Here is a 10,787-nt window from a genome sequence, read left to right as displayed (position 1 = left end):
GCAGCCCTTTCAAAACCACTTTCACATGAGATTGCATTGAAAGAGGAGGATCCATGAACAGACATGCTGAAATGGCTGACAAATAAACCTTGACAGCAGAGTAAAGACAAGTCACTGGACAGCAACTCACACAAACACTGTAAAACCCAAGAGACACTAGCCCTGAATGGGCGCTGGTTGTTTTGTTGACACCAACTAGAAAACCCTTTCCGATTACTTATATATGATCTTTTAGTAACAGGCTTTTTTCTCCATTAGTACCTGCAACATGGCCTCAGAAAACAGCTGCCTAAAATGTATTAGTTGTTTGGGGTTAGGATGTATCAAACACACCTGTTCTTGTGCTAGTAAATCCAATCTGTGAGGAAGCTTATGGTAAATGACAGTGTCCAATTCTAAGTGAAAGGAGAATCACTGTTGCCTAGGTGAGAAGGAAGTCACCACTATGATCTTTGAGGATTCCTCCTGCATCTTCAAAAGTACCCTGGATATCAGTGGGAAGGGCGGAAAAGCATACAGGAACATTCCTGTCTAAGGAAAATACTTTCTTCCAGGCCTTCTTGCATGAAGTCCTGGAAGAGAATTTTGCCAATTGATTGTTTACAGAGGAGGCAAAAAGTTCTACGTGAGGAATTCCCTATAGAAAGATCAGATCTTGGAAGACCCTAATCTAGTTTCCATTTGCAGGTCTGACTTTGTTCTGTTCCGCTTGTTTGCCACACAGCTTTGCTGTGATGTAAAGTAAGATGCCTGTAGTGTGAGATTGTGCTGTAGTTATATCCCATGCTTTCATGGCTAGTTTGTACAGAGGGATAGGATCAGATTTTATCTTTCGTGTTTATGTTCCACATTGTTGTGGTATTGTCTATAACTATCTGAAGAGGTTCTGGGGCCACAGAATGATTCATAGAGTTGAGAAACTTCATAACAGCTAACATCTACTTTATGTTTATGTGCTTTTGTCTTTATTTTATCACAAAGACCCTGTACTTTTATCTCCCCTTGACATTGTTGCACCCTTTGACACAATGCCCCTACTGACCCTGCCCCCCACGGGTGCTGCTCATCAAGCAAAGTCTGAAGTGTCTGTTTTGACTGACTGCACAGAAGCAGGTGGAGAGAATGGGAGATGTGGATTCAAGGATATTTGATGTCTCTAACAAGTAATTTCTCTTCACACAAATGTAAGAACTAGTATTTGAAAAGGCAATGTGTACTGATGATGGTACAAAACAGACTTCAGATACTACTGCATCTTTCTCATCTGGAGTCTTATAAGAGGTATCATAAGAATTATGGATGACATGAGACCCAGAATCCTCATGTATTTTCTCACAGTGATAGAAGTCGGAGTGGAAAAACACTGAAATAGAGCTAAATATAGATCTATTTCTCCTGTGTAAAAAAAGCTCTTTGTATTGAGGTGTCTAGCAAATACTCCAGAAACACAATTTTGTGTGATGGACTCCAAAAAGACTTTTGAATGTTCTCTTGGGATGCCATCCTGTGAAAGATATCTCTTACCCAAGAAAGAGGCTCTGCAAAGATAAGCAAGTAATCTAATCACGGAACAATGTGGATACCCTGTTGCCAGCAATGGGCTATGACAGAAGCTAAACACTTTGTGAACACTCTTGGAGCTGTGAATAAATCAAAGGGTAAGGTAGAGAACTGATTATGTGATCCAGACGCACACAATATTTTAAGGAATGACTGAAGTCTAGATGGATGCAAATGTGATGATATGAATCTTTTAAATCTAAGTTTACTAGAAAACTAAACTGTGGAAGAAGGACAAACAGGTTGTGAAGTGAAAACTTTTTAAACTTGGGAATTATCACAAGCTGATTCAGGAAAGAAAGGTCCAGAACTGGTCTCCAGGAATTGTATTTCTCTGGCATTGAAAACATTTTTTAGTAAAATCTTTTTCCCAACTGAGAAAGATGAAATGCTTCTATGACCTCCTGAGACAGCATGTGATGTAGGACAAGAAGGAAGAGAAGGGGTTGGCCAGGCGAGGAGGGGTCTCCCAGAAAGGAGGAATTTCCTCCCTCTGCCATCTGTATCCCAGCTGGATCAGCTTCAAAGCCCATTTGTCTGAAACGATTTGTTGCCAAGGAGAGAAAAGGAGCTTCAAACTTTCTGTAAGGGGTAAAAGACAGCCAGGGTGGAAGGATGGGGTTACAAGGTCATTTAAGTACCAATTCTGTCCGAGTTCACTGTTCCATGTTTTGGGGGGTTGGTTTCAACTTTCTCTTTGGTAGCTCCTGGCCACTGCATGTTAGATGTCTGCTTAACAGCGTTCTGCTGAAACTGTTTACTTTGTTTCTTGGCAAAACTGGACTAAGGAGCAGAAAATACCTTGGAAAATTTATTGAAAGAGGGCTGAAAATTCAGATACCCTGAATCAGCTTACCGCTCTCATCATATTTTTGGTAACCTCTGCAGCAAAGGGTCAAAAACAAGACGTTATGCACTCACCATAACGTTCAATGTATGTAGTACACCTTGCCTCACATTCTTACCCATGGGTTTGGAGCCGAATATCGGCTCAGACTCTGCCTATTTTACTAGCTCAAAAGTCTCTGATTGGCTGGGCTAAGAGGGTATCCCATGGTACACTGCTCCATATCCCCAGATCTAGTTTGCTGCTAAGAACATAATTACTCCATACATACCTCATATCCATACAAACAAAAGACTATCCCAAAGGGACTCTGCAGGAGACAACCTAACTTCCAAATCCTCCAGGCAAGGGGAAGGCGGGAGGGTAAGTAAGAATGTGAGGCGAGATGGACTACATACATCGAACGTTACGGAGCGCATATAACTTGTTGACGTTATGTAGTCCTATCTCGCCTACATTCTTACCCGTGGGACAGCGTCCCTAGCACCTACATCCTGGATGGCTCATAGGAAAATACTCCTGAGAACTGTGGAGCCAAATGAAGATCTGCCTCTGGAAACCACATCCAATTTGTAATGAGAAACAAATGTGAGAGGAGAAGCCCAAGTAGCTGCAGCACATATATCATCCATTGACAATCTAGCTTGATAGGTTGTGGATGTGCAGGCCGCTCTTGTGGAATGGGCTTTTACTGGAAAAGGCAAATTTTTACCTGCTGTCTGATAGATGAAGGAGATACAGCTAGCTATCCATCTAGAGAGTGTGACCTTGGATACCGGAGAACCAAACCGGTTTTCTGAAAAGGAGATAAAGAGTTGGTCAGACTTCCGGATATATTTTGTCCGGTGTAGATAGAAGTGTAACTGTCTATGTACATCCAATTGGTGAAATCTGAATTCTGCCTTGTTAGAAAAGTTGGGGAAGAAAACCAGCAGCTCAACAGACTGATTCATATTAGACACAGAAGCCACTTTGGGAAGAAATGATGGATTTGGTCTAAGAGAGACCTTATCTTTATGAAAGATCAAATATGGGGGTTTGATGGAGAGGGCTTGAATTTTAGAGACTCGCCTCGCTGAAGTGACTGCTGTTAAGAATGCGGTTTTCCATGTTAAAAATTTTAACTCACAGGTAGCTGCAGGCTCGAATGGTGGAAGAGTGAGGGCTTGAAGAACAAAATTGAGATCCTAGGGCATGACAGGTTGGGATACTGGGGGAAGAAGTAAGAGAGTACCTTTAAGGAATGTTTTACATAGTCGGTGTGCCATAAGGCTAGGTTCATTGGTCACGTGGAAGTTTGATATAGCCGCCAGCTGAACTTTGATGGCGGCTGATGCGGACCCTTGATAGAACAGCATAGACAAAAACTCCAGAATCAAATCAATTGGAGTCGTGTAGGGATCAATGCCTCTAGAATGAGCCCAGATAGAGAACCTTTTCCATTTGCTAGAGTAGATTTTTCCAGTGGATGGTTTATGAGAGGACGATAATATATGGACCACTTCTGGTGAAAAATTGTGATGTCTGACTAACGATGGAAGTGGAGTAGCCAGGCTGTCAACCGGAGTGTCCTAAGAGAAGGGTGGAACTGTCCTGAGATGTGCGTCAGTAAATCTAGAAGAGGTTCTAGAATCCAAGGAGTATCCCACAATGTAAGGCTGAAGGAAGGGGAACCATACCTGACAAGGCCAGTGTGGGGCAATCAGAATCATTCTGCTTCCCAAGTATTGTGCTTTCTGAACCACCCTTGAGAGAAGGGGAAACGGAGGGAAAGCATAAAGCAGACCGGAGGGACAATTGTGAGCCAGAGCATCCCTGGGTGATTCCCCCGGTGGGGGGATCAGCGAGAAATAGTTGCTGCATTTCACACTGTGAGGGCTGGCAAAAAGGTTGCAGCAAGGCTGACCCCATCTGCTGAAGATTCGCTCTGCAACCAGGCGATTCAGGGACCACTCGTAGGGCATAAGAATCGCCCTGCTTAGCTTGTCTGCTATTACACTGGTCTTCCCCGGAATGTGCGTTGCCACCAGAAACAGTTGGGAAGCTATTGCACTATATAGTAGTTCGGTGGCTAAAAAATGGAACTCTGTCCCTACTAGCATTCAAAACACATCATCCAAAGCCTACTTTAAAGACCTCATCAGGCAACATCTCAAGTAAAGTTGGCAGTGCCATGATTGCTCCCCAGGCTAGTGAAAGCGGATAACATATACATAACTAAATCTAGAGCAATTGATAATAGTTTTTCAATCTTACTCACAAACACTGGCTAATCTACAATGTATGTACTGTACCTGTGTACTATGTATGTATTCTACCTACATTCCAAAGTTCAACCACAAATCTATTACTTACCTTTATTTTTAAAATTAATATTTTTTTGATTGTTCTCTCCACTGTAACTGTTTGTGCCGTATACCACTGTAAAAACATGTCTCTTGTAATTTGTGTGTATACTGATTATGTCTAAATAACTAAATGTGTCTGTAATTTTTCTTTGTGGAGTTTTCTCGGCCTCTGCTGAAAAAGTGCCTTTTCGTCTCAGTCAGACACCCCCGGTTAACAAATGTAAAATAAATAAAATAAATAAATAAATATTGCCCAATGCCACATGCGCATGGCCTCTCTGCATAGTGGGTATGATTGGGTTCCCCCTTGCTTGTTGAGATAGCACACTACTGACATGTTGTCTGAGTGTATCGCAATAGTCCCTAGAGGAAGAACTTCTTGAAGTGCCTGCAACGCAAGAAGCATTGTTCTCATCTCCAGGACGTTTATGTGCAGATGTATCTCGTGCTCCTGCCACATGCCTTAGACAGTCATGCCGAGATAATGCCCCCCCCCAATCTGGGAGGCGTCTGTGGTCACCATGGCAACAGAGACAGGTGGGACAAAGGGCTTTCCCCCATTCAAGTTGTTGGTGCACAGCCACCAACGGAGGTCCTGCTTGCATCTGTCTGTCATTAACACTGTCTTTGGAGAGACCATTGGAAAAAGAGGAGCCATTGAAGAAGTCTCATGTGTAATCTCGCTAGAGGAACCAACATGATAGTCACTGCCATGGTACCTAGGAGTTGTAGAATCAGTCTTGCCTTCACATGTCTCAGGGGCATCAGTGTGAGTATTTGTTGTTGCAACCCTGTGATCCTCTCTTGTGGTAAGAATGCTCACATTTGAATGGTGTCCAACTGTGCTCCTATGAAGGTGACACGCTGCAATGGCAATAAGGCAGATTTTTTCCAGTTTATTGTGATGCCTAATCAGTGACAGACTGATGGTAGCGTCCCTGGTCTGAATTAGTTGATGCCTGGTGGGGGTGGGTAAGGAGCCAGTCGTCCAGGTATGGAAACACCTGGAATTCTTGACGTCTCAAGTGAGCAGTCACCACTGCCATACACTTGGTGAACACCCTGGGGGCTGTGGTGAGACCAAAGGGCAGGGCTCGAAACTGGAAGTGACTGGCTCCCAGCTGGAAGCGTAGGTGACACCTGGATGCCCTGTCCACTTTGACATGGTAGTAAGCATCCTTGAGGTCGATGGAGCACATCCATACTTCCTCTCCCAACAATGGGAGAATCGATTGTAGAGTGACCATACGGAATTTGGACTTGTGTACATAATTGTTGAGTTGACGGAGATCTAATATGGGTCTCAGGTCCCCTGTTTTTTTCAGCACCAAAAAGAATCTTGAGTAAGTCCCTAATCTGATTTGGTCTGAGGGGACTGGTTGGATGGCTCCTTTTTCTAGCAGCTGAGATATCTCTGAGGCTGCTTGATCCCTTTGACTGGGTGGAACATCCGGGATTTTTCATATTGGAGGGGGTACTGAAGAGAATGGAATGAGGTAACCTCCGGAAATTATCCTTAATACCCATTGGTCCTGGGTAATGTTTTCCCAAGCTTCCGGATACAAGGAAATTCGACCCCCGACTGGCTCTGGATAAGCACAGTCGGGCACACCCTCAGGAATGAGAGTATGGGGAGCCACGGAAGGAGTCGCGGTCTCTGGAATTGCGGGGGCCCCCTCTGCCCCTGGGGCAACATCTTCCTGAATAACTCTCCCCTCTCCCTGCCTCTGGAGGAAGGGGGTTCACCTTGTGCGGCAGGAAAAAACCTTTGTGATTTCTTGAACCACATCTCCCCCCCCCCTTTGGATAAGGCCTAGACAGAAGGGAAAAACGGACCCCTACGGCAGACAGGGTCTTTCCCTCTTGCTCGCACCTGGTCAGGGTGTCTTTCACTTTGGTCCCAAACAAGGAGGAACCATCAAATGGGGCATCAGTGAAGGAAGACTTGAAGGACTCTGCGAAGTGACACAGGCGCAGCCAGGCTTGCCTTCTAAGGGCGACCCCTGAGCTTGCTGTCCTACTCGCTCCCTCAGCCGCATATGAAATGAGTCGCATGGAACGAGTTCGCAATGGAGTTGAGGGTAGAAACCTGTGTGTTAACTGTCTGAGCTACCGCCTCAGGTATGTTACCCGCAAGAGTATCTCCCAGTTCTTTGAGGAGATCTCTCTGGAGCCAAGTGAAATGAGACAAGTAATTCAGCGACCGTAAAGTGAAGGTTGCTGAAGACAGGCTTTACCGGTCCATAGTCCTAGACTCTTTGTTAGGAGGATGAACCAAAGAGGAAGACTCTGCAACTTCCTTCTGGGTGGCTGCCGCCACCACCATGGCATCTACAGGGACTCCCTTTGACAAATTCTTTTCCCTGAGAGGTGGAGAGAAATTTGTTGGGACGCCTGGGTACGGGCTCCACAGAATCAGGGTTTTCCCACACCCTTCGACAAATAAGGTCAAGAAGTTCATCGAAGGGTGGAGACACCCAGGAAGCAGAGGGTTGAGCGCCAAAAGCCTTAAGGAATACTGACTCCTCCTCGGAAAGAGTTTTGGAAGGCCAGTCTCCTCTTTGTTTCAGTATCTCCAGGATATCGGAGAAGGAAACATCATCAGAGGAAGACTTGGTGGATCCTTCCGATTCCTCGAGGTCAGTATTGGAAGTGAGAGACTCGTCCTGGGAGTCTCTGTGCTTCCTCTTGCACAATTTCTTTCTGGGAGGTTCCTCAGGCACAGACTCGGAGACCTTCAGAAAGTGGGGGACCGCTCGTGGGGGGTGTCCTTAGGGCCTGGAGCTCTACTGTCCAAGGATAGGTGAGTGTTAGAAGCTCTCGCCAGAGTGGTAGGGGATGGAATGACCGACCCGGGTGACATGGCTGACAATCTGGCCAGCGTGCTACGCATGGCCTTGAAGGCAGGTCCCCTCGAGTCCGAGGACTGACCGACCTCCAAGGCCACGACCGGGATCCCCCGTGCCGAAGCCCTGAGTGGGAGACTCGGAACCGAAAGATGTCCCTAAGTATCCCCTTCAGGCCTGACTGAGTAGACCTGAGTCTTGAACCCTGTGGACGGAACCGACATGGTCAGAGCAGAGTTCGGCACCGATAAGCCCAAGGGGGGTATCGGAGCCAGCGCAAGAACATCACTCGGAGCGGAACATACCGGCTCCGACGACAAAGATGTTCTCAGAGGAGGAATCATCGAAACAGTCATAGGAACTGGCTCCGGAGCCAACTGGGTCAGAGCCAAAAACAATTTAGCTAACACCGGCGACTGCAGGAGCCTCTGCACTACCCTATCAACATCCAAATCAGAAAGCCTGGAGGATTTGGTGGAGATGGATGGAGATTGGGATCTCTTATCTGGTGAACCATGCCTCACACTAGGCGACCGGCTCCAAATGGGTTCGAGAATAATCGGAGCAGATGCCGAATCACTTAACACAGATACCTCCTGCGGCCCAGAGGACAGTGGAGCCGAGGAAGCAGAGTCCAATATAGTGATTTTTTCCGGAGGCTCCGAAGATGCAGAAGGAGCCAGAGACCTTTTCTTGAACTTGGAGGCTTTAGATTTCGACTGGGAACAGTAAGCCAAATCTATAGCTTCCTCAAAAGATGGTTTAAGCAGTCCCTTTAAAATCAATTTGTTTTTCCTCTCTTGGAGCACCCTAGGACTGAACGCGTGGCAAAAGCTACACGACTCCTGTAAGTGGATGGCTCCAAGGCAGTTGACACACACAGTGTGTCCATCTGTGATGGACATTTTATATCCGCATTTTGAACATTTTTTAAAGCCAGAAGGCTTATGTTCCTTCTGATCCTTAGACATTACCTGCTAACTCTAGAGAACAGTTAACAAACTTTTCCAAAACGGGCGGGAAAGCCCACAAGTACACTAGCAAACAATACTACACAGACTCAGCGAACCCCTAAATAAATGATTCAGCAACAAAAAGGACACCACTGCAAGAACCTCTAACTAAAACAGTTCTTAGACAACACAGAGAACAAACACATGAAAAATCTCAAACTAAGGGAGGACTAGGTCCTCTAACTAAAATGGGCCTAGCCCATGGGAACAGTTAGGGATACCACAAAACACCAAGAAAACACACAATCACAGCAAAAGCAGCAAGATATAGCTATTAAAACAGCTTTTGAGTATAAAGTAACCAATTTCTCAAGAGAAATAAGTCAAAATAAGGTACTTGGCCACAGCCAAGCGAGACCACGTCCGAGCTCTACAAGCGGCAAATGAGATCTGGGGATATGGAGCAGTGTACCATGGGATACCCTCTTAGCCCAGCCAATCAGAGACGTTTGAGCTAGTAAAATAGGCAAAGTCAGAGCAGATATTCGGCTCCGAACCCACGGGTAAGAATGTAGGCGAGATAGGACTACATAACATCTACATTTTTGATATCTTTTGTTGGTTCCGAGAAAGCAGCCAGGAAAACTCCTCAAAACAGTACTAATGGCAACAGGACTGGAAGAATTATCTACACAGTCATAAACACACTTCAGTGTGGAGTGATATGAGAAAAGTACAGTTGTGTACCTACCATAAATGTAGATGTTCGAGTGTATTCACTGTTGCAGTCATTACACTTGGGTTATCCTGCTGGCAGGCTACCCGCAGTCGGCCTGAATTCCAAAGTCCTGGTCAGGCGTCAGTTGCTGTCGCCTCTTCCCTGAGGTCAGTGCGCCAGGGGTATATAAGATGCAGCCGACGCCATATTCTTCAGTTTTTCTTGCCCCAGATGTCAGGTGCCTCCAAAAGGGTAGGCTATACACATTGCTTATAAAAAGCATACACTAAAATAAACAATACCTTCATCTACAAGCAAATATACCACATAGGTTGTATAGGATAGAGAAGTACAGATAAGTCCCAGCAAAGAAAGGGGGATGGTGAGTGGGTAATCTGGACTGCAACAGTGACTACACTCGAACATCTACATTTCTGATAGGTACACAACTGTACTATGTTCATCGTGTTTCACTGTTGCAGTCATTGCACTTGAGTTGAATCCTAAAGCTGAGGTTGGGCGGCTGGGTCTAAATAGAATTAGGAGTGGCTATGAGGCCCTGCAGAACTGCAGTGGCAAAGCCTGCTCTGGATTTAGAGTAAAGAGGTAAGTGGTAGTGCTTGGTAAAAATGTGCACTGAACTCCAAGTTACAGCCTCCAAAATTTCCTTGGTTGGTACTTCTCTGAGAGAGGCTGCTGCCCTAGCCGAATGTGGCCTAATGTTCTTAGGCACTGATTTGCCATGCTGTGCATAGCAGAAACAAATGCAGTGTCCTATCCATTTTGAAATAGTCTGCTTTGAGATAGCCTTTCCTTGTGATCCTGCAGCATATGCCACTAAAAGTTGCTCAGTCTTTCTGAAAGCTTTAGTTCTGTCCAAGTAGAAGCGTAGCTGCCTGTGTATGTCCAAAGAATGCAGAAGTCTCTCCCCTTTATTCTGCGGATTTGGATAAAAAGTTTGCAAATTAATGGTTTGGTTAGGAGCCACACTGGATATTACCTTTGGCATAAATGTTGGGTTTGTCCTTAGAGTAACCCTGTCAGGATGGAAAATGATAAAAGGTTCCACAGTCATTAATGCCTGTATCTCTGAAACTCTTCTTGCTGAAGTTATTGCTAGGAGCAGAGCTGTTTTCCATGATAAGAATTTTATCTCAGCTGTATTGGCTGGCTCGAAAGGAGGCAGTGTGAGCTTTTCCAAGACAAAGTTAAGGTCCCATGTAGGCATCGGTGCTCTCCTTGGGGGTCTTATGTTTTTGGCCCATCTGAGGTATTGCCTTAGCAGTGGATGTGAAAAAATAGGAGGTTCCGTATTGTAATGAGCTGAAATGGCAGAGACATGGATCTTAACTGATGAGAAGAATAGGCCTTTGTCCAGCATCTCAGTTAGGTATTGTAAAATCTGAGGAATATTTGGAACAAGCGGTTCAAGTCCTTGTGTCAGATTCCAAGCACAGAATCTCTTCCATTTTTCTGCAGAAGATTTTCTGGTGCTGGGCCTCCTGGCTTCCAAAA

General features: G+C 45.4%; 1 protein-coding gene across 1 annotated transcript in view; it reads right to left on the bottom strand.

The window, feature by feature from the left end:
• Positions 1-2,193: 2,193 nt before the first annotated feature.
• LOC122797631 (integrator complex subunit 8-like) overlaps positions 2,194-10,787 on the bottom strand; it is a 165,956-nt gene continuing 157,362 nt past the window's right edge. Inside the window, exon 8 of the mRNA XM_044066175.1 lies at positions 2,194-2,343. Within this exon, the coding sequence (XP_043922110.1) occupies positions 2,194-2,343 (150 nt within the window). The remainder of the gene's footprint in view (positions 2,344-10,787) is intronic.

This window comes from Protopterus annectens, chromosome 3.part1 (assembly GCF_019279795.1).
Source record: "Protopterus annectens isolate FY-2018-M chromosome 3.part1, PAN1.0, whole genome shotgun sequence".
Taxonomy (NCBI): Eukaryota; Metazoa; Chordata; order Ceratodontiformes; family Protopteridae; genus Protopterus; species Protopterus annectens.
Note: the sequence above shows the minus strand (reverse complement) of the source record. Positions and strands in the feature narration are given on the sequence as shown.